Here is a 24,450-nt window from a genome sequence, read left to right as displayed (position 1 = left end):
ATTGTACATTATCGGCTTTATTTTAGCATGCAAAAGTAGCGCGAGACCCATTCCTGGCTGTTCATTGGCTAATGAGTCTCGCATTTTGGTCCTCCGCTGACGCCACTCTCTCTCTAGAGGACACTAATTTACCCTAAATGGAGGCATCTGAAAATCAATCAAAAATCATTTTTAAGCGGTGCAGCCACTTCTATGTGTGACGTGTGTCCATTTGTAGCATGAGGGGGCGGGGCTAGGGAAGAGGGGCTGCAGGTGGGGATAGGAAGGTGGTAGAGTAGAGAGTCGAGGGTGAGCAGGCGGAGTGGCTAGGGGGATGTGGGTGGTGGGAGGTGGAAAGGAAGGGGTGGAGCTTGGGAAAAGGGGCCATTGCTAGAGATGGGAAGGTCAGGTAAACAACACAGTAGAAATAATGTGATAGCTTCCACAAAACTTCTATTAGATTTTGTCAGATGACTGCTACTAAACCTGCGCTTACTTAAGCACCTGGGTGTGATTTTTTAAATGGGATGGGACATTTGTGCTAAATTATTCCAAATTATCGATTCGAAGGAATCCCCATCATAACCCTGGATTTGTATTTTGTTAGTGCATATCTCATGCCAATATGGAATACTTTTGGAAGTTTATGAGAAATTAGAATGATCTCAAGAGGGACTGGAATGTAATAGCAGAAAAACTGTTCGGTTGCTTTTCACAATATTCTTGTTGGGGTGAAAATATTTGCAGCACTGACTGCACATTGAAAAACTATAGATCAAAGAAATACAAGAAAGACAAGATGCACAAAGGTTATCCGTAACAGTCATGAGACAATGCATTGAGAGGAGCAATTCCACTGCGGACAAACAGATTGACATTGTATTTACATGCTTGCATTCTTCATCCACGTCAATTCATCCTTGACAGATTGTGGTGGTTAGCGGGCAAAACATTCACTGTCCTCTTCTGTGCTCAACAGTCAGAAATCTCCAGCACACTGCTGATTTTGTGTGAATGTAAGGAGATATTCACGACCACATTCACTGAACCTCGGTCTGTCAGCCGTATCACATGTATGGTACACGTTGAAGAGAGAATAGAGACGTGTGTGTATAGCATATTAGCATAGCCTCATTCATTGCAGAATCTTAATGGGCTATGGTTGCCGAGGTTGATCATGAGCTTGAAACAAGAGGCTGCTCAGCATTTCCTCAGTGTTAATTGATATACTGTGAAGACAAATTGGTCAAGAAGATGAAAACGCGCAAACTGGCAGACCGTAAATTTCATTTTCTACTTCTTTTCGACTCAAACTGAACACAAAATATTACATATTCAAAAGTGCCGAGATTGAATCTCACATGAGGGTATATTGTCCCTACATCCTGCATAAGGGTTTCCCTCCTATTTATGCAGAGGAAAAACAAAAAAGAAAAGAATCCGTAAGACTGAATCACAGTATAACAGCATGGAGTGTTCCTCTTCTGCTTTAGGGGACAGGTGTCTCCTGGAGCCTCCGCTCCAGTTCAGTAATGACGATGAAATGCTCCTTCTTCGGCTCCGCTCCTCGGCCCGGAGCTCAGAGTCCATCTGAACCCTCCTCATCATCACCCCCCCCCCCCCCCCCCCCCCCCCTCCCCCCCCTCCCCCCCCCTCCCCCCCCTCCCCCCCTGTCTGTTCCCATCTCTCCACTTCACCTGTTCTCTGTGAAGGACTGGCTCGCAGGAGTGAGGTATGTGGGGAGTCGAGGGCGAGGCGCTTTCGGGATCGGCAAGGCGATGGTGCGGGTGTGGGATGGGGGGACGGGGCGATGTCAGACGTGATCCTCGATGGGGAAGACGAGGCGCGTGCCGCGGCTCAGCAGCTCCTGCTCACGGGAGTCGAGCTCCCGCTCCAGAGCGTCCTCCGAGGTGCTGCCGCTCCGCTTCCCGGTCACGCTCCAGCCCGACCCCCCGGCCGCATCGGCCCCGCCCGACGCCCCGTTGGCCGTGATGGCCGTGTCGCCGTACGTGAGGGTCAGGTCGGCCTCGTTGAAGATGAAGTCTGAGTCCTGGTCCCTCAGCTGCTCGTGGTTCTGAGAACACATCCACAGTGAAACATGAGGGAAGGGAGCGACACACACACTACAGACATAGGGTGTGTATAAACATGGCATGGACAGACGGTGAACAGGACAGACTGACATTAACAGTGCAAAGGCTCATAAGGGACACTATGGATTCACAGAAATACAAGGGAAGGGAAGAGACTTCCACTTAGTTTGTGCAGCAATGGGATTAAACTGCAGTTAAAACAAAAGGCTTAACCATGGAAGGCTGCATCAGCTGCACATAAAACACAAGCCATCCACGCACTGAAGTCGCTTGTCTTCCTGTGGAATGGATTCAGAATTGTCCGGACTAAAAAGGATACTCCATTTAAGAGCATAGACCACATCTGCATGAGGAATGAGGAATGGACAGTTCTCACACTACAACATGAGGCCTTCACAGCTCTAATTGGGTTTGACTGGCTGAGAATGGATAAGCAGCACTTGTCCACAGCGGAAAAACTGGAGCACATGATGAGTTTGTGCTGGGTCAACAACACAAGGATTACTCCAATGAAGGGTTAATAAGAGGGGAGGGGGGGAGACACGATTACGTAAGCCCTCCGCCCCAACATTTATCCGAGGGGGGGTGGGGGGGCGGGAATCCAAATACAACCAATCAGGCTTTTTAAAGAGTTCAAATGGTTACTTTAAAGTGTTGGAGAAACAACTGTTTTATAATAATATAAAACGGATTCTAATAATACGGATTCTGCTGGTCCAATTTCAAATTCAATCAGCTTTGTTGTTGGGCCGCTTTATTCATATTTCATAACAGCCATAACTGAAGAACCAAGCGAAGAGCTTCATTTAATCCTCCGTCTCTCCACTTTGCAACACTGAACACTGGGCCGTCCCTGATTACTGTATATTCACGGCTGGCCTGGCTGTCGGTCCAGGCTGGCACACAAACGGTGACCCAAAGAGAGAACCAGCACACAGAGCGAGTCAGAAAGACATTCAGAGATGTGGACAGCTCACTGAACTTCACTTGCAGGGAATGAAGGTAGACAGAATTGTTTATAATGAGAAAAATCTATTTCGTAAAGACAGAAGATTCAGATGTTGTAGCAGGGCTGCGTCAGCCCCTTTGGGACACTGTGAAAGGAGAGTATGTCGGCCAAAAGTGAAACAAGTGAACTCTACCTCATGTGAAAGTATTTCAAAGGGATATGAATAGGGGAATTTGCCAAAGTGAATCCGAGTGTGACCATTCTGTTAATGGGGGTTTTCTGTGTTTAACACAATGTCTTTCAGAGCAGTGATGATCACTGAGGCGCTGAATGGACCTTTTGTACACTCTAGATGCAAAACAGGCTTCTCGTCCGTCCATTATCTCAGTTGCTTGAAGGCCTTACTGCTTTGTGTTCCTGGCAGGCACTGAAAATACTAATGCTGCCGAGTGAAACCCCTCTGTATTCACAGAAGAGCCTTTCCATTTGTGAGCAACAGGGTCTGAAATGAGGTGAACTCTAACACTCTTCTTTTCAGTCATTTCACAGAATCACGGTATGGCTTTAACCCCATCTGGCAGTGTCAGGTTAGTATGGCTTTGGTTCTGAGAACAGGAAATCCTGCTTATTTATCTCAGCAGCAGCCAATTATTGTTGCAGTTAACAAGTGGTATGTTCGAGAAAAATGTCAGATACTTTGAAGGAGAAAAAAAACCTGACTGTACAATGTCCAGTGAATAGTATGCATTATTATTTGTGAATTATTTATTTATTTATTTGGGGTCATTGTTCATGAGTGTCAGTGTATGTAACAGTACTCACCTCATATGCCTGTGGGCTGGTCAGACAGCGGGCCAGTGGTCCACAGCAGCTGGGCAGAGTGGTGGTGAGGGGCGGGCCGCTGTGTGTCAGGATGGGCTTCAGGTAGCTGGGCAACGATTAAGGAGACTAAACCTTTCAATCTAAAAACTAACTCAGGTTAAAAGGGAAAAATAAAATCTAAAACGGTTTACTCTCATATTCATGGCAATACCTCTCAATCACATAGTCACATGCATTTCTTAGTTTATGGCTCTTGTCATAACTTTGGGCATGGTCCTTTTGGAGTTAAAGGTCATTTTATTTTATGTTCATATCAGAGGATGCTGTAGCGTTATCATCACTCTAGCTGTGCTTTGATTTAAAAAATGTAATGAACGAGACGAGGAACACACACGAGTATTGGAGAGGTGCTGACCATGGTGGGAAGACAAGTGTGAAAAAAGGAAATCGCACACTTGTAGTCAAGATGACTAAACTCTTTCACTCTAGAAAGAGAGGACAACTACATTTACACTGATGGCTTAAAGGAGGACTTTGCTGCTTTTCAACCAGATTTGTATTATTACAATCTCAGTAGTATATGCAAATGTTTCATGTTGACTCACACAGAAGATTGATGTGGCCATGTTGCAACAGTGTGTCCATTAGTTTGATATAGTGGAACATTTTATGTTCATAGGCGTCTCGTGTTATGTCTTGCATGTATATGAACAAGCAGCGTAGTGCTCATCACAGCAGAGCACTCCCAGACTACCAGAGCGAGCTCGCTGCCCAAACAGAGACCTCGGCTGGGCTATTCGAGACAGCTAACAAGGTGAGCTCCGCCACTTATTGATCTGACAGCATTGTGTTTCTAGTGTTTGCTACTGTAGAAGCTCCTGGACAACGAAGCCTAATGTGAATGTTAACTAGTGATCCTAGGAGCACTGGGCTGTGACCATATGTTACTAGTCTCTCCCCAGACTCAAATATTACATTGGATCGCTGTGCTCCGCATACTACATAAATGAGTCTGTGCAACTTCAAAGCCACTGCTGGTTTTGAAGGTGGGTTGAAATTGAATGAGTGACAGGTCGTAGCACCGATCAGAGAGCGGTTCAAAAAATGGGCTGCGCCTCCCGTGTCGTCTGATCGCAAAGTCGTTACTGATTGGGGAGGACTGAATCCATCACTGGCATATTACTGGCCAAGTGAACGGTTCCCTCCCATAACTAGCCGGCTGGGGGAAAGTGCCCCAGACCCAGAGAGAGATCTGCAGCATGCAGTAACGTAGTGTATCAGCGTAAGAACTCTCATGGGTCTGGCGTTGAGACTAATATACTACAGACATTATAATGATACAAAGATGGTTGAAAAGCGGCAAAGTCGGCGAGCAACAGGCAGGAGTGGAGATGTGTTCGCAATGTGGTCGACATCAATGGGCAGTAAGTAGCTCATGGAGATGAATGTACAATAACATGTAACTGTTGAGGATGTGCACCTGCAGGACATTTGTTTAAAACTGTATGGATCCTGTGAGCAGCTGAGAGTAGCGAATTGTTTGATGGTTGGCAGCAGCGCAGCACCGACTAGTGTTCGCTAAATAGTGAGACTACTGTCCCTCTGTTTCTAATTAGTCAAGCACTATTCCAGTGTGAGAAAGCCCGATGGCCTGTGCAAACGAGTAGGTTACCCATTCCTTTGGGAAGGAAGGCAGTCTGCTCTCAGTCAGAACGTGCATTATGTTCAAACTGAAACCAAAACCCGTAGCATGACTAGAGCAGACAGGATTACATGTATCGGAGGTGGTATGGCTAACCTCTCAGTAGGTTGAGTTCCACAGTCCACTAGCCACGAATAAAGAGCCACACAGCAGAAAGTCCACCACACCGTGCACCAAAGCCCCATGTCATATATGTTTACCTCACCCTACCCCAGGCTGGGACATAAGAGGATTGAACCCGGCGCACTAGGTCTAGCACGTGTCACCATGGAGAAAGTCCCCACTGTAACACACAGCTGCACCGCACAAGAGCCGCGGCTACACAATCAGCCACCTGGGGAGGCAATTGTTCAGCTGTGAAGGAAGGAGAAAGGAAGTGGGAGGATGAGCTGGAAAACACATTTACTTAGGTCTTATTTTTGCAGCCAAACTGAGACGGAATACCCACCATTTTATGAATTCACATTTGTTAAACCTATGATGGTTCAATATATCTTTGAACGGCCAGACATAGACAGTGAATGAGAGATTGACTTCAATGGCTTGTATAGTGTTTGTCTGAAAAGATACATGGAGGAAATGAGCCCCAGAAATCCTCAGAAAAACACTGGAAATGGGAGTTGAGATTACCACTAGGGCTGACACCTTCTGGTCGGTTGGTCCATTGGTTGGTCAATATGTGATTGTCCGACCAAATTCTCATTGGTCGGACCCCAATGCTGATGTTAATTTTTCTCCTTCTTAAGGAGAAAAGCGCTTCTAAATCTATTATTTTTGGAGGTGGGAAGGACATATGCAGAGTAGACCTGATGTATTTTTGAGTGATAGACTATATTGTGTTAGAAATATGATTACCGGTATGAATAAAAGTTATATTCAAATTTATTCAATTTTCTACGAGTGGAGACTCTGGAGAGGATGGGCCATGGGCGCATTTTCTTTGGGTGTGACCAAAGTCATGCCAACTCATGCTTTGCACGCTCAACCGGAGTTTCAACCTGGTGGCTCACCTGGTAGTCCTCCACATGGCTGACCTGGGTTCGGAAAAAAAAGTCTGAAGAATTCTGAGTTTAATATCCGAATTTTTAAGGAGGGGGAAAAAAGGTCTGAATTCTGAGATTAAAGTCAAAACTCTGAGATTAAAATCAGAATTGTCTGATTAAAGTCAGAATTCTCAGATTAAAGTCAGAATTCTGAGGGGGAAAAGACAGCCCCCCTCCACCCCTTCCCCAACAAGATTTTGTTTGGTTGACTATAGCACTAATTACAGTACAAAGAGCTGTAATTAGCACTTCAAAATAATAATAATTACCTCGGGGGCTGAAAACGAACAGAAAGGATACTTGTGATCAAAGGTGTACCACAGTCTGAAGAGCCAGGCACTCTCCTGTTTGGTCTTACTCTGCCCTTCAGCCTGCGTCCCATCCTAGAGAAAAATACAAGGAGATGTCATCATATTGTCAGTGCGGAGACCTTACTAAGCCAACGCATTTTTCCAGTCGTGATGTGAACTCTGTATTGCAACACCTGGAGCCTTCAGGATGCGAGTGATGTTTTGCATTACAAAACTTCTGTGACGTCTGAGTGACAGACCACCCAGTGTCGAGGCGCTCATTGTGGAAAACTATTTAGCATTGGGTAAATATAACAGGACTGAGAAGAATGGGGAGAAGCCTCTGTAGGTAAACACCTCATTATTAGAATCCGTCTTTGGTAATCTCAACAGTGTAAACGGTTAACATCACGCTCGGGCTCCATGGTGGCCAGCAGCCCCCCACGCACACACTCCCATCCCTGGGTCCATAAACAGCCACATGGGACACTGGGATGTGATAAGAGTAAGACAGAGCTCCACAGGCTGGACGAGGCCCAACATTAAAAAACACACACATACAATAGCTCTGTGGAAATTAGTCATAATCATTGACCCCACTCACTCGTAGCATTGAGTCATAGCGAAACTATTCTGCTTCTGCAATCTCAGTCAACTCAGCTCCATTTTCATGAAAAACGGAGCATCTTCGTAAACTTGCTGAGTGTGTCCAGATAGAAACACAGCAGAGTGAAACGACGCCATCTGTAAGCAGTAATGATTTGAGTGAGCGAGAGCCTCACCCCATGCAGGACCTGGAAGTTGTCTACACAGGGCTGCAGGTCTTGATCTGGGTCCACGCCAACCCTGCAGAAGAAGAAAAAGCAGTCAAGAGTGTGTGTGTGTGGGGGGGGGGGGGGGGTGCATGAGAGAAAGAGAAACAGAGAAAGGGAGAGCGGGAAAGATTTGGAAGAGTAAATATGCTTTGGCATTTGCCTCAGTATGTCAAAACAACAAAACCACCAACCATCAAAACAAGCCAGTGATGTTGACAAATCCACACAGTGCCCATCAGAAAAATACTAATGGTTCACCCATGAACCCATGACATAAAAACAGCTGAGCATGCAAGAACTGAAAAGGAAGCATGTCATTGAACTATTTAGAGTGTGTGAGTGTGTGTGTGTGTGTGTGTGTGTGTGTGTGTACACGCGTGCTCAACTCACATCAAATAGCCTACACCTTGTTTGTTTTGTTTTCCAATTAATTTGATCTTAAACAGGACTAGCAGATTCAACTAATAAGTAAAACAGAAAGACATAATTGAATTATGGGTACTGCAGCACCTATTGTCAATGGTTACTGTTGGACAATTTCCCCTCAGAGGAGGCTTAAACTGAACACAAGCAGATTTGAAGCGGTACACTTTCAATTCACATACGCTCTGGAACAGTTCCCTTTGAGCGATGGAGTCTAATCCATATGGACAGAGGCCAAGGCACAAGAGAGTAGCAGTCTTCCATGGTTACATCTGAAACCCCAAAATACAACTGGCACTATATTATGCGGTTCAGCGATCACTCAGCCTGAGTTGCATCTAATATATACAAGATGTACCATGTATACAAGATGCATTGTGTATAGTTTCCTACAGACAGACAGTGAGCTCTTTCTAAACATCTTTTCCATGATAGCCATACAGAGAAACTAGCACTTCTGAGTAGATACGCAACATGAAACAAAGCATATTTCTTTCTAGTTTCCATTCCTATGGCTAGAAGAGGAGTGTGACACACAGTCAAACTATCCAAAAGCATAAATTCTCTAAAGATCTGCTCCCCCTATTCTAGGGGGCTTCTGCATGCCTTACAGGGGAGGTAAGAGGGGAAGAGAGAGGGAAGTGTGGGGCCCCCTCATCAGATCCTCAGGGGGTTGAGGTTGCATGGAGGTCGGAGAGGACCTGGCAAAACAAAGAGGTGCAAAGCCTGCTGGGACGGCATCAGGAAGGAATGACCCAAGATCAAGGCTCACTGACAACCGCTGGGAGGGCCAGAAGAGAGGAGCACAGGCCAGCGCAAGTTTCCTCTGATAAGAGACAATATAGACCAGGCAGGCAGGCAGGCAGGCAGGCAGGCACACACACACACACACACACACACACACACACACACACACACACACACACACACACACACACACACACACACACACACACACACACACACACACACACACACACACACACACACACACACACACAATGTTCCACTGTCTTGCATTCACCCACTAACCTCTAACCCTAGCTCAAATCCTGAAAAGCATTCCCTTCCCTCAAGGCCATCGCATGGTCCAAGTGACTACTTTTCTAGTTTTCTATTTTTGGGCAAAGACTTGGGGCCCTCTCAAGAGAGTACAAATACATTTAAGGAGGAACCATGAAGATCCAGCTCGTAGGTTTTTTCCATGCATTAATGTGATCTTGCCTCCTTCCTCTTTTTCCTCTGCTTTTCAGATCAGTTCACACTGGTCTGCTGAACGGTTTCCAGGGAACACACCGTGTGATTTGTCCTTCACACTACTGGGTGAAAATCCATCGAAACACAAAGGAAAGCAGGCCGCCTCACAAATCCTCCACATTGCCCGCCTCAGGCTCAGGCACAGAAAGGCTTGAATAAGCACTTGAACATGCTATAGTCACTCCACTAGGAGCAAAGCCTCCACCTGGGCTGGGCTACTGTCTAGTATCATCTCAGTGGTTTTCAAACTTTGTCCAGGAACCCACTTTTTCAAAAGATTTCTCAGGAACCAAATTTATTTAATCTTGATCTGAAACCAACCCAGCCTCCAAAACAAATCCCATAATGTTCATTTTAAACACAGATCTTTGACTGACTGCCAAGACAGGAAAAGTCTTAACCCTTATAGGTTCCCTTTAACCAGCCACATAGAAGTGAACAATGAAATGAAAGAGTGCCCACACACTTTCCCGCCACCATGTGCAGTGAAGGAGAATTCATGTGAATGTACATTCACCTGATGTACTGCCACTTTTCATGATGGCGTCGCTGATTCTGCAACGCTTTGTTGTCCCCAACTCTGTCGTATCACAAACAAGCAGGACACTTAGAGGAAGATGTGCTGAAGCAGCAGTGTAGATGATAATGGTACTTTAAGAAATCCTCTGTTTTGGGGGATGTGCACTGATCCTTGGACCAACACAGAGACTCAGGGATACACAAACAACACAAGATGGAAGAGCTACAGAAGTCTGACACGCTTAACTTATACAGCGATGCTCTGCCCCAATCCAGTATTAATTAGTAGAGATATTAAAGCAATCCTTACACAAAATGCATACCGTGTTTAAAATATAAATATATGAAATTAAAGTGTATTATCAACAACCTCTGGATTTGTCCTTTCCTCAGCAAACACATAGACAGATAGATCGATCGCGATAAATCGATAGAACACCTACATGCCATACAAATTTCAACCAGATAAAAAGCCCTAAAATTCAAAGTATTATAGTTGAGTTGATCCAGTGTGCCTGCTATAAACTGTGGGATCTCTCTCTCTCTCTCCCTCCCTGCTTCCTTGATGGCTGCACTGTCAGGACACTGATACGGTGCAGGTCTGCCTCCTTTAGAGACCATCTAAAACAAAAACAGTCACAGAACACCAGGTTCTCGACTCTCACTATACATTTCCTTTCATTAAAAACAAAACAAAACATTATGTTTGGCAAAATCGATATTCAGCATCCGCCAGAATTGTATTCTTAACTTAATTTTTTTTCCATTACTGTTCGGTGACAGATACTGTCAGTAACTGCAGACTAATTTCTCCATATCATCTATTTGAATTTAACATCAAGGTCCTCAGGGCCTTAAAACTGCTCCCCACCCAGACATACAAATGAGTAAATTCATGCTCATAGCTATCATCAGGATCATAGATGTGCATGGCTGCTATCTGACTGCCATGCACTACAAGTCCCAGTTACCATGGCAATGAGTTCATGGGCAGATTTTGGCAACCCTCTAAACCCCAACAAACAATAGTTACTAAGGCAGCATTACTCATATTAAACAGAGCCCTTTCACCCAGGCAGCTGCTGTCATACACATTACCAGCCTGTAATCTGCTTTATCTGGATAAATAGCAGCTCTGGGTGCATCCTGGACAGACAAAAATCAGGGAGGCAAGACTCCAAACAGAAAGATACCCATTAGCAATGCTCTAAATAGCAAATTGTAATGTGTCCCATAGTACTAGGTAGCTATAAACAACTGCTTCACAGTTGACTTGCCTGTGGACTCAGCCACTTCTGGCTCAGGAATGATTTTGATTTTAAGTGCCAGAGTGCTCGAGTGTTCAATCCCAGAAAGGACAACCTATGCCAGTTACCACAGTGAAAGACAGAGAAGAAATACAAGTCTAAATATAGTATTAGTATTATAGTATTTAAAAAAACACATGGAAGAAGTGGATGAAGACCAGCAGCAGTGGAGATCTCTTGCCCCATCTCCTGGACAATCCCACCATGCGCCAAACAACTATCCAATTCAATCATGTGAATCAAGAAATTGAAGAAAAATGGCTCTCTTTAGTTAAATCTGATGAAACAAGCTCAACTCTTAAAGACAAAACTGACACTAACAGGCAGAGCGCCACAGATTTGAACAGTTAGGTCACCTGATGTGCAGCCAGGACAGCATGGGGGTGGTCCCACCACCAAACACCCAGACAGTGAAGAAGACGATGAGCAGCGTGGTGGTGAACATCATCTGGCGGGCGTAGGTGGCCGTGTCCCGGATGGCCAGGGCAAAAGCCATCGCCCCCCGCAGGCCTGCAGAGAGTCACATCCATCGTTACTATAAGTAGAGAGGCACACGGTCACATTGAGTCTGATGCAGTGAGAAAATCGATGTAGCTCGCCCGTACCTGCAAACATCATCATGTGTTGGAAGTTTCCCTTGATCTTTTGCCTGCGACCAAGGTTGAGAAGGAAGGAGAGCGGATAAATGTTGGAGGCTCTTCCAATAAAGATGGCAATCTGACAGGCAGTTGTGCGGTCAAGGAATGGAATATTTTGGCTTTTGGTTGAAACACCCAGTCAACATTGGCGAGATTCAGGGGATTTCCTGACCCAAGTGATACCGGAAAGTGAACTATGAATAGTTTGACGTGAAACAGTCAAATTATCTCCCTGTTTATCTGTGTAAAACGGAGGCATACGGAGCATAGCTTCAGCACAAGGATTTAATGAAACCTCAATTTAAGGATTAAGTGCTAAATTAATCTGGAGGAGGTTGAACAGGAGCTGTAGCCGCCTGTACAGAGACATAATCCAGTTCAAATTCTCCTAGTCATCAAGTACGGCCCAGTTCTACAGCTGTGCAAAAAACAACAACACTACTGCAAATGTTTCTATGGGAGAGAGGAGTGAACTTAATTGGAAACAGAAAAACTCTGAAAGGATACAAAAGCTCCTACAATGAAGATGGGGCTGAAAACGTGGTTCTGGAAGGTGAACAGAGCCAAGCCCATGTAGGAGAAGATGAAATTCTCAGCCAGAAAGTGCAGCACCTCAAAGAGCTGCACAGAAAACAGCAGTATCGTTAGTAAATACACAACAAGTGTCAGATTTATAATCATTTCAATTCACAAAAGCTGAAACAAAGAACAGACAAAAAATAAACAGAATCCCCTGAGAAAGAGCTTTAAAGTCTGTTTATATTGAATCTCTTCTTAAGTCCTACTGAACATGAACAGATGCACAGTCAACCACAGCTTTGTCACTTCATTTTCAGTGTGGGGATTGCACAGCAACTTTCTCACACATTGCGGTTCTTAAAAAAAGAAAAAGAAAAAAAATCTGCTGACAGAGCTGGGACTGTTTTTAACAAGCACGCCAACAAACAAACAAAATACAAATATGAACAACCAGACCCCATAATAACTAATTGAGAACAAGACATTTCACCGCTCCTGTTCTACCGCTTTAACCTCTACTGATACATCTACTTCATAGCAATCTTTGAGGACAAGTAACTGAGGCTTGCCAGGTAGTTCAAGCACTGACCAAGATTATTTCATGCTGCGTGCTGTCTACATGCTTATTCTGTATAACCATAAACCTCAAGACTGCGCCCCCTATGGGGAGCTAAACAGTAATCACAGGAGACTGATCGGGGGCAGCAACCCATTTCACATAAAACAGCACAGGAAGTGGACAAGTGTTACCTGCTTGGTGCGCTTGGTGGACTCTTCAGAGAGGTTGTTGTAGGTGTAGTGAGCCTGCGTGATCCCACAGAACAGAACAGACACAACGCCTGTCAGACCACACACACACACACACACACACACACACACACACACACACACACACACACACACACACACACACACACACACACACACACACACACACACACATCTAAATACAGTAATTCCAAGAGAGTGCAGTTTGTAGGTTGTATAATTTGGATGTGCAATTGGACAATTCACCTACCGCCGCACCTAATTAGGTACAAACATCACAACCAAAGATGATCTTTTCAATCCTCTTATTGCGTCGCTACTGTGTATTCTGCTGCACATCTGCCACATCGTCTGCATTCAAGTCCCTGTCATATTTAATTTGTACAACAGATGCATTCAACTGTCTGAAGACAGTTTATCATTCCCCCCCTCCCATTTTTATCCCCCATTAGTGCTGATTTTAATTGATTTATCCTGGTTGCTGCTCCACCCTCTGCCGATCTGGGGAGAGCCGAAACTGGCTCCATGCTTCCTCCGAGACATGGGCAGTAGCCAGCCACTTCTTTTCACCTGACAGGGGAAGCTTCACTGGTAAGACATAGCACGTGGGAGGATCACAATATTCCAACGAGCTTCCCTCCCTCCGAACAGGCACCCCGAACGACCAGAGGAGGCACCACTTCAGCGACCAGGATATTGCATGTTTTGGTGAGGGGTTCCTATATGAAGGAAACCCCCAGGGGGCACGGGGAGAACATGCAAACCCCACACAGAAAGGGCCTTTTTGACGACCCCACCCGGGCGGTGGGCACTCGAGGACATGCGGACGGGCACGCACTCCTTCAGCGCTCACAGCATCCCAGGTGGGAATCGAATGAAGACGGTTTATCATTACTTAGTTTGCCAGTTTTATAATTACTGTATGTCATTCAACTCTATCCACAACTCGTGAATTTGGAATTATGAGGTTTAATCCGGGTGGAGTTCAGTTCTGGGATATGAAACTTATGTACTTTCCATGTTTTTAAAATCAATATTTAAACCCCAAGAATTAGGTTATTTTTTATGCTGTAGCTGTACCACAGGTGTTCCCAAATTCCAGCCACTTCCCTGTCCAGCTTGGCCCTGCTCCTCCTCACCTGTGAAGCCGCAGGCCTCGGCGAGCAGGAAGGTGCTCCAGGACATGAGGAAGAACAGGGCCGTCTCCAGCAGCGGGAAGCAGTGCAGCTTGGTGAACTTGGTGACGTGGAGCACAGTTAAAGAACACCACCACTCAGATCTTTACTCACCACAACTATTCCACAGGCTCCGTCCCAAAATCTATCAAAACAAGAGCTGCATATTCTGCTTTTGAAAATGCTTGTTCAGTTGGAAGCACGGATCAGAGAAGGATATGAGGGCGGTGACGACCCCGGTGACGGCGCCCATGGCAAAGGAGCCGCTGAAAATGCCGAGGAAAACCCCAACTGACTTGAAGAAAGCGGCGGCGTCGAACATGTGTGTGTTTGCGCCGCTGGGCTGGTAGGCCATAATAGACCTGAAATAAAGAAAATGAATGCTGTAGGAGGTTGTTTTCATTATTCATCACAAACGACCCCATTTTTCAATAATCATTAAATATGCTTATTTCATGTCTAAACATAATATTTTAATAGTTTACCTACAGTACAAGCACATTAGAGTCAAAGGTGATTTGAAGCATGCATCCAATAGAGGGAGGCAGAGGACTATTATGTGACAAGGGGACCAGCGATGCAACACTGTCCTGCTGTGTCTCACACTTCAGTGTGGAATGTCGACTTCAGGGAGAGTGAGAAGGTGCTCTGCCGATACAGATTTGGATTTGATAAGGCAGAGCTGCGACTTACGAGGAAAGCACTATGGCCACCGCATCGTTCATGACGCTTTCTCCAAACAGCAGAGCGTAGAGATCCACGTCTACATGGAGCTCGTTAAAGATGGCCAGAACCGTCACTACAGACAAACAGAGAAAAGCAAAGAGAGACACAGACTCGTCAGAGGTATATATATATATATATAGTATATATACCTATATATATATAGGTATATATATGTTTGCGTGTGCAGTACCTGGGTCTGTGGCAGAAATAACGGCTCCGAAGAACAGGCAGTCAGTGTAGTAGAACTTATCCGTCAGCTGTCCCACCAGTTGCATCAGCTTGACCACACCATACATGAGGTTTCTGAGGATGGGTGGAGAATTGAGAGAAGGGAACACGCTTTAAGATCAAATGGCAGATAATGCATAAGCTCGGAACGAATAGTTTGGATCATCACAAGTGGAAACAATGTTGATGTTCACAAACTTCCCAATTTTACTTGAGCCATAAACACACTGCTAAAAAAAAGTACACACTCACCCAATAACAAAGCATGAGATGGCAGTGCCCAGAAAAGCGTACGTTATGATGGAGCCCAGATTCCTGAAGAAGTGTCTCTGGAATAAGAAGCAGAAAAATATGCATTGTATATACGCAAGTTTACCAGAATTATAGCATTGCCGTGCCATTCTCACAAACCAAATGTGTCTTTGTCATTCTCACAGTGAATGTGCCATCATTTCAGTTTTGAAAATAGAAACATTTTCCCACTGAATGACTTAACTGATCAACCCCCCCCCCCCCCCCCTTCCCCCCCGTCACTGTCACTGTCACTGTCACTGTCACTGGGCCTGGCAGAGTGACTCCCTCTCAAAGAGAGCTGGAAACACAAATACACATTCAGCCCCAAAGGAGTATGACCGGTTGTAAAACAAACAGTGACTCAAGACAAGCAGTGCAAAACAAATCTCTGATCGCATCCGTAGCTGATGTCCATTGCAAATGGACAGACACAGACACGCTTATGCAGATTTCTCTGGGAAAGAGGTCTTTGCCACAGTACATTCACATTTCTGGCAAGACATTCTATGACTAAAACAACAACATGTAACACAATCAAACCAAGAGAACCCCAGGGACAGGTATGTTTAGGGAAATATAAGACCGGGCTTCTTCAGCAGCTTAAACAACTGATACCAACACTTGTACATAATTTGCAATCCTGTCTTATTTACTAAATTAAGATCATCTAAAGCAGAACAGACAGACACAGAAAGTGCTCACTGAGGCGACAAGTTCAGAGCCAAATAATTCAACATCAACATTAGAGACATCAACTGAGCATCCCTCTCCCTTTCTCTCAGAAGCTACTAAGACAAATATTTAAAATTACTTTCTCTCAGAAGCTACTAAGACAAATATTTAAAATTACTTTCTCTCAGAAGCTACTAAGACAAGAATTTAAAATCACTTCCCACTGTAACAGATGATAGAAAGAAAACGATGCTGTGGTCTTTCGGGGCAGGCAAGAACTCAAACTTCCCATTTCCTGAGGCCTGTTTGACTCAGCAAATTCCATCGTGAATCACAATTTCACACGAAACACAGACGTTGGTCAATGCTTTTTTTTACAGAGAGCTACAAACTATTAGAGAGGATTACATTATTCAAAACAAACAACACGTGGGGCATCTTCTATTTTTAGAAAATAAAATACACACTAATCATTTCACAGAGTAAACAGTTCTGACCTGACAGTGACAATACAGTCAGGAAAAGGTGATTTAAGGGTGTCAACCTCTTCGCCGTTACAAATGAATGGCATTTTATATGCTGCGATACACTGCAGCAAAGCACAGTGATCTCCTTCACCTCTCCCTCATGTTATCTATTACTGTACAATGTTCCACACCAAGCCACTGGATTAGAGATCACAAGGTGTTTCACTCTGTTATTAGAGTGTATTACAGTAAAGATGGATCTACACCGTGGTTCTGCAGCCCACAACTGATACAGCCACAGGAAACAGTCTAACATGTCATCACTTAAAGTATGATAAAGGATGAACAATGATCACAACAAATTTGTTTGACATGAAAATACCAGAAGTGCATGCCCTATCTCTGAAACAATTGGGAGTAGAAGCGGTCTGTGTTGTCAACGTCAGCTGTTTCTCTGCCAGGTTAATGTCAGAGAGGAAGCAAAAGACATCTGGTCCGGACTTCCCCTCCTGCTTATTCTCAGTTAACACTGAACGCTCACACAGCCTGGCCAATAAGAGCTTTACGTAGCCAATAAGAGCTTTACGTAGCCAGCCATCTGTCCAATAAGATAGCAGTTTGTGGCAGCGGATACGCCCACCTGGACCACAGCACACCGCCAGCTCACGTCACCGCACATCGTGCCAATTAACACCGTGTCCTAAATTAGGCTTTTGAGTAGAGAGACGAGGTGAAAAGGTCACACATGCTAAATTTGATGTAACTTATTATCGCTTACCTTCTTAAGACTGTATCCAGCGTGGAAAATGATTGGAGGCAGCAAGATATTGAAGAATACTTCAGGATCAAATGTAACCTGGAAAATTAGAAGGAATAAAGTCACATTTCGAAGATTTAAAGGGAGGTGTAATTGTCATTTATCATCAGCAGTGATTCCCCCCCCCCCCCCCCCACACCCTCTGCCCGAACTGGGGAGAGCCGGTACACTAGCACATGCTTCCTCCAAAACATGTGCAGTCGCCAGCCACTTCTTTTCACCTGACAGCTTTGAGTTTCACTGGCAGGACGTAGCGCATGGGAGGATTGCGCTATTCCCGCCCAGTTCCCTTCCCCCCAAACGGTTGCCCTAACTGACCAGAGGAGGCTCTAGTGCAGCGACCAGGACTCATACCCCACCGGCTTCCCACCCGCAGATACAGCCAATTGTGTCTGACCAAGCCAGAGGTACCGCTGCCGGGAATCGAACCCGGGTCTGCAGTGGTAGGCGAGTGCTTTTACCTCTACGCTACCCAGACGCCCCAGCAGTTGGGTAAATTTGACTAATGCAAAACACGGCGGAGTTTGACGGTTACCTTGCGCAGCATATCATTCTGCTCCACATTGTGAATCTCACGGGAGTTGATCTCGCCTTTGAGGGTGTACTCAAAGAACTTGCCACTGACGTTAAGCAGCAGGGTGCTGACAGGGCCCTGCTTCAGGGTGCAGCTGGGTGGAGTCTTGTTGTGGTAGCTGGTGGCAGGGATGCCGTAACGCAGAATCACACCTACCAGCAAACCTGAGATGACGGAGATGATGATAGTGAGCGTCGTCCACATCCACACAGTTAACAAGACACGTACTCAGAATATGCATTTTTACATCTCTGAACTCATTTATCCAATTTTGTTCAGTTCCAAGCTCTAAATACATGCAAACACACTAAAACCTACAGCTGTCTAGAGATAAAACAATATGAAAATTTCATATCACTATAGTCACCAACATTATCATGATTATCCGTATTATCACGATATTGTTAAAATGTACTGAAAATTTTCAAAGGGTATTAATACATTCACTGGTACTGTACATTCACTGAAATCATTTCACCAAGGCTGCACGTCTGCATCTAGGACTGTTGTTAACTTTGGTTGACAGTATTTACTGTGTTTTTCAAAATGCTGTAATCATGGTAACACGGGAATCAGACTCAGTTTCAATGATAATGAAAATTTGAAACGGTACGGTTACCGCAAGGGAATTTTAACGCAGTTTATTATTAAACCCGTTATCGTTTCATCCCTACAGCAGTCCTCCATAATATGTTCCTGTATTGCCATCTTTTTCTACCAACATGCTATATTCTTCTCTATAATGATACTGGGTGTAAACCAGGAAGAGGGGTTTAAACTTAGCAATGAATCAGGCAGAATAAATGCCACCAAGCCAAGCTCAGTAAGTCAGTTACTCTGCACTAAGGTAATTTTCCAGATCAGTTTGCCTCACAAGACCACAGGATCATAGAGGTAGAGCGAGAAATGGCAGAGCTAAAGCCAGGGAGAAGGAATGAGGCAGGCCGTTATAGAACATAAATCCTCTGATAAGAGTCATCTGCAGCAGACACAGCAAAACAGCCACACACACCCCTTTGCATTGGTCATAGGCTGACCAGTCACACGCACATGCGTGCAGTCACACACACACACACACACACACACACACACACACACACACACACACACACACACACACACACACACACACACACACACACACACACACACACACACACACACACACACACACACACACACACACTTGCTTGCATTGGTCATAGGCTGACCAGTCAAAAGCACGCGCACACACCTTTGCATTGGTCATAGACTGACCCATCTTGATTTCGAATACTAATAGATTGAGAAACTGTCTTGTGTGGACTACCTGGAAAATGGTTTCACTTCTTACTCACATTATGTTGACAAAGTTCAGGTTCTTTCCAGCTACGTGTTTTTGTTTTTTTTGCAAGATGTGGGTCATGCGGTTGCCGGTTGGTTGAGTCGAGTCGAGTCGAGGCCACAGACTGCTGTTCAGTATCTTTTTCCATTACCGACCTATTTAATATCATCATTTTGTCCTGACCACAGTCACTTCAAGTTTATCTGAAAGCAGACTTGAACCTTTCAAACCCTTAAACCCACTATTAGATTCTTTACTTTACTTCATTGTATTTAGCAGACGCCTTTGTCCAAAGCGACTTACATCACATCTCATCAGGACACAGAAAAAATAGAAAATAATAAATATAAAAACCATAAAAAACAGAAACATGCAATACAATCAATAAGAGTCAGATATCCTGGTGGACTGGAATAGCAACTTATAGGGATACAAATAATATAAAAATAGTCAGGGGCAGAGCTAGCAGCATGTGAGCATTTAAGAAATGGTGTAAATTTCAGAAGGGCCCAGGTGTAGCCCGAAAAGGTGGGTCTTTAGTCTTTAGTCGCAAAAAATTGCCAGTGTTTCGGCCCTTCTGATTGAGGGGGAAGCTCATTCCACCACTGAGGAGCCAGTGAGGAGAAGAGTTGCGATCAGGACAAGCGACCTTCGGGCCCACGTAGTGGTGGAGGGGCGAGGCGAGCTGTACAGTGGAGCAGCAGAGGGAGCGATGCAATGTTTGGAAACTTACCAAAGATTGCAGATATAGCGGGGCTGACCGGTTAACTGACCAGTAGGCCAGCACCAGTGTCTTGAACCTGATGCGTGCCAGGATGGGAAGCCAGTGAAGGTTGCGGAAAGGGGGAGTGACATGAGAAAATGTAGGTAGGTTGAACACCAGAAGGGCAGCAGCGTTTTGGATGAGCTGAAGAGGTCGGGTGGCCGAGGCAGGTAGCCCAGCCAACAGAACATTGCAGTAGTCTAGGCGTGAGATGACAAGTGCCTGGACCAGGAGTTGAGTCGCCTCCTTAGTGAGAAATGGACGGATTTTGCGAATGTTGTATAGGGAGAGCCTACAGGAACAGGCAGTCACTGAGATAAAGGCTGAGTTGGATAGCTGGTTATCTAGAATCACCACGAGGTTCTTAATCTTAACTGTTGGAGAAGGCAGTACAGTAGTTGTTGTCGATGGTGATGGAAAGGTCAGTGAGAGGGCAGTCTTTTCCAGGGAGGAAGGGTAGCTCAGTCTTGCCAAGATTCAGTTTGAGGTGGTGGGCAGTCATCCAGGTGACAATGTCCCTGAGGCAGGCGGCTAGACGTGATTCGATTTGGGTGTCAGAAGAGAGGAAAGAGAGGAAGAGCTGAGTGTCATCCGCATAGCAATGGTAAGAGAAGCCGTGGGATGAGATCCCATGACCAAGGGATCTAATATAAAGAAGAAACAGGAAGGGGCCCAGGACTGAGCCCTGGGGTACTCCAGTGTTAAGGGTGCATGATCTGGAGAGTGCCCCTCGCCATGTAACCTGGTATGAGCGATTAGAGAGGTAGGAGGTGAACCAAGACAGCGCAGAACCTGAAATGCCGAGGTCGGAGAGAGTGGAAAGAAGTATTTGGTGGTTAACGGCGAAAAAAGGGAGCAGATAGGTCGAGGAGGACAAGGACAGAGGAGAGGGATGAGGATTTGGCAGTGTGTAGGGCATGAGTGACAGAAAAGAGAGCTGTCTCAGTGGAGTGAGAGGCCTTACAAGGCTGGATTGCCTATGCCATCCATGGTAACCCCTAAAGTCAGTGGTTCTCAAAGTGGGGTCACTGGGATCCCTGGTCACCCCCCAGGGATCCTTGAGGGGGTTCCAGGGGGTCCCCAGAAAAAAAGGGTACTAATTTATTTTCACTAGAATTCCAACCATATAAGTAGCACAATGACAGAATGTGTGACTATTTTGGTTGACCCCGACTGGGCTTCGCTTTTCTCTGTTCTTTCTCTCTCTTTCCCCCTTTGCCAGTGTCGTCAGACGTCTCGGAAGGCAGATACGCGCCGTTGCCGAACCGGAACAGGGTATCATCGTTGAAACTCTCGTCACTGTCCATGGACTGCTCTTGCTCGGAATCTGACATGCCGGGAGTGGAGTGGGGAGCGTCGAATGATCCACGGGTAATGACGACTTGGGATGCTGATTCGGTCTGCAGATATAGTGCAAAACGACGCTTCAGAGGACAGCTTCAGGGGAGATGGACTGCCGTGAAGCCAGCTGCTGCTATAATCTGCCAGAGAGAGAGGTGACGTAGAACCCTTGCTATACATGTATATACTAGAATGAACTGACGTCATATCTGACGTCATGGCAGACGTCATGGCAGACGTCATACTTGGACTTGACTGACAACAACATAGCTGACGTCATACTTGAACTTGACTGACGTCGCGGGGTGATCAGGTTATGCACGTGTGGCCTTCTGCTTGAAATTTGGTCTGGAAACCTCATTTGTATGTGATTTTTCATTTTATTTTTTTATAACCCATATGGTGCAAGAAGCACCTGGCCCCCAGGCATTTTCACATTATCTAATCTGGCCCCCATTCAAAAACGTTTGGACTGGTCTTAAGCCCAGAGTGCACCGGGCCCAATCATGACCCCAACACCTAGACAGCGCCAGGAGAGTGGGAGGGTCCTCACAAAGCTAAAATCATATCAGTTGGGGGACCCTGGGCCAACATTTTGTGAATGGTCTAATTTGTGACACTTTAGGGGTCCTTGATGTGGAAAAAGTTTGAGAACCAGTGCCTTATTTAGTTCTTTTTTTATACTGAAGGGATTTCAAATTAATATTGTGACCCACTTGGCAGCACCTTCTACTGGTGACTGCCCAACAAAGGAAAGGCAAACAGTGTGACCCACCACAAACAGGTTTAAAGTTCATAATCAAATTGAATCTACAAACATAGTATTTCCAATGGTACAGATTTTGACAGTTACACAGCAGAGATATGATAGATGTAATACAGACGTATAGTAATTCAACATGTCTTACTAATGCATGCAGTACATATTTGTTCAGTTATAATACTAAGGAATAAATACAACCCACGACCAGGAGTTCAATCTACTATCACAGTGAGAATAAACACTGCATTCATCAGCCAGTTGCATTCTCACCTTTGGCAACAGCAGCCTACATCTCAGCATTGAATAAAGCAAATTATGACTGTCAACTTCAGTGGTTGACATAGGTCATCATAACTATCTGCTGTAGCTTGTGGTCCATATTAGTCAAGTTAAAATTAAAGCATGGAGGCAGTGTAATTGGGAGCACAATATAGAGATCAGTCGCTGTTAGGGTGCAGCCACTCAGCAAACTGCGTACTTTCTGAACAGCAGAAGGTTGTAATTAGCAGATGCATTTCAGAAAGGAAACCTTCTGTAAAACAAAGCAAAGTCTATCTTTGCCATGTGAATTCTCTGGTTAATAAGTGATACTGGTGGGGGCACAGACTGAGGTCAATCTGATAAACTAAGAGGAAAACAATACAGAGGTAACAGGGCTGAATTCCTTGCGGCCGGCGGTATTAGACAGCCTCAGTGAAATGATTTAACTCAGCGGTAGAAGTGAAACAGCACTTATTGTGCCAATAGTCGCTGGGTTTATCCTGATCATGATAAAGGTCACTGACACAGAAATATGTCGAGACCTAATGATGGACCTTAGGACTGATGAATGTGACTTTTCCACTTTGGACCTATGGCATTGTCAGTTTGTATTTTGTAGCCTAATAACCAAAGAAAAGGCTTGCCTCGTTGGCCAGTTAAGTATGTATGTTTGCTGTATCAGCATCCTACAAACCATATCAAGTACTGGTTGTACCGGGCCAGTTAATGCCTAGTTAGTAGTGGTTAGTAGTAGGCCTACATAACCTACAAAAAATGCATTATATGAAGACAAAATGCAATGTTAATTTAAGTTCAACACCGACTACATCCCTTACAAAAATGACCTATTAGTAGCCTAATCCTGTAGCTCATTTCAGAATATTATACAAGTAGACATATCACAAAAAACTATCAACAATCTCAATCTCTCTATATATAACATCATATAGGATTATAGTGGTACAGCCACAGCATATAAAAGAAAATAGGATTAAGCTAATGCCATTGTAAACTCGACCACACAGACACACTGTGTGCCTATGACGCTCTACAAAAACATGATGTGGTTATTTTAGCAGGGACAAACACAAGCTGATGTAGCCTAGAGCTAGAGGAGAGTAAAGACTAGAGACACAGCAGCCCGGAGAGAGTGCCTTCTATAAATTATCACTAAGCCAATTCAGTTGGAATTTGAATTGTGTGGACGATGGCGCATCAGTGCATCTCTACCATTGATAGTATAATATGGCTATGCTGAGGTTCCAGATTGAATCATGCAAAGCCTACGGGAAGATGGGGTGGTGATGGAGTGGTGAGGGGGGGGGGGGGGGGGGGGTATGCATTCAAGATAACAAGAAAAGGGCTCACCGTATATCATGGCCAAGCCGGTTTCGTGGAGGAAGCGCACCCGTCTGTGTTTGAAGAGCCATATCGTGAGGATGGTTAAGGTCAGCAGCAGAATGAATGTGAGCAGATTGACGCTGTCCTGGCGGTGACTCTCCTCCGCTTCTTTCTCGGTGGCCAGCTCCTCCATGACGTCGTCCTCCGCCTTCAGTACCGACGCCGCGTGCAGCAGGAGAATCACGGCACCGGGAAGCAGCGTCGTTGTTTTCGGTAAAGCCCAGACTGCCCCGCGCTGCTGTCGGAAAGCGTCCATGGTGCAGGATGCCGTGCGCTGCAGACCGCCTCTCTATGCCATGTCACTGCTGCAAGGTAGAGAGCAGACAGGTGATTGGGAAAACAATTCAATGCCAAGAATAAAATCGTAATGTGGAGTTCAACCTTTTAAAGGCACACTGCGCGGTGGCAACATGCGGACTGGCTCCAGTCTTTGCTTGCACTGCCCCTGTGGAGGAGACCAGATCTGGCATATCGCACGTACATCGCACCGAGTGAAGCGATTTTAAACGTTACTAAATCA

General features: G+C 45.2%; 1 protein-coding gene across 2 annotated transcripts; it reads right to left on the bottom strand.

The window, feature by feature from the left end:
• Nucleotides 1–1,661: 1,661 nt before the first annotated feature.
• Nucleotides 1,662–24,450, bottom strand: slc9a7 (solute carrier family 9 member 7). 2 transcript variants are annotated; one of them, XM_083648144.1, is made up of 17 exons: nt 23,898–24,450; nt 18,039–18,241; nt 17,465–17,542; nt 15,506–15,582; nt 15,216–15,328; nt 14,993–15,098; nt 14,503–14,661; nt 14,264–14,403; nt 13,107–13,195; nt 12,345–12,458; nt 11,805–11,916; nt 11,556–11,709; nt 9,891–9,953; nt 7,661–7,724; nt 6,889–6,971; nt 3,844–3,949; nt 1,662–2,053 (listed from the first exon to the last, which is right to left on the bottom strand). In XM_083648144.1, exons 1-17 carry the CDS (start codon nt 24,184–24,186, stop codon nt 1,793–1,795), a joined length of 2,211 nt encoding a protein of 736 aa, XP_083504270.1. In that variant the 5' UTR covers nt 24,187–24,450; the 3' UTR covers nt 1,662–1,792. The 2 variants fall into 2 exon arrangements, with proteins under 2 accessions (XP_083504270.1, XP_083504269.1); XM_083648143.1 differs by lacking the exon at nt 9,891–9,953 and having other exon boundaries at nt 14,264–14,369; nt 14,520–14,661.

Source organism: Poromitra crassiceps, assembly GCF_964638095.1.
Source record: "Poromitra crassiceps genome assembly, chromosome: 12".
Classification (NCBI taxonomy): domain Eukaryota; kingdom Metazoa; phylum Chordata; class Actinopteri; order Beryciformes; family Melamphaidae; genus Poromitra; species Poromitra crassiceps.
The sequence above is the reverse complement of the archived record's forward strand: the minus strand, read 5'-3'. Positions and strand labels throughout refer to the sequence as shown.

What these genes read in the sequence shown, in the direction of transcription:
- slc9a7 (XM_083648144.1), bottom strand. Translation starts at nt 24,186, where the DNA reads ATGGACGCTTTCCGACAGCAGCGCGGGGCAGTCTGGGCTTTACCGAAA. An exon ending in GTGGCCATAGTGCTTTCCTC is followed by an intron (nt 14,662 to 14,992) that starts GTAAGTCGCAGC and finishes TCTTTATTTCAG; the next exon opens with GTCTATTATGGCCTACCAGC. An exon ending in CTCATATCCTTCTCTGATCC is followed by an intron (nt 14,404 to 14,502) that starts GTGCTTCCAACT and finishes TGGTGAGTAAAG; the next exon opens with ATCTGAGTGGTGGTGTTCTT.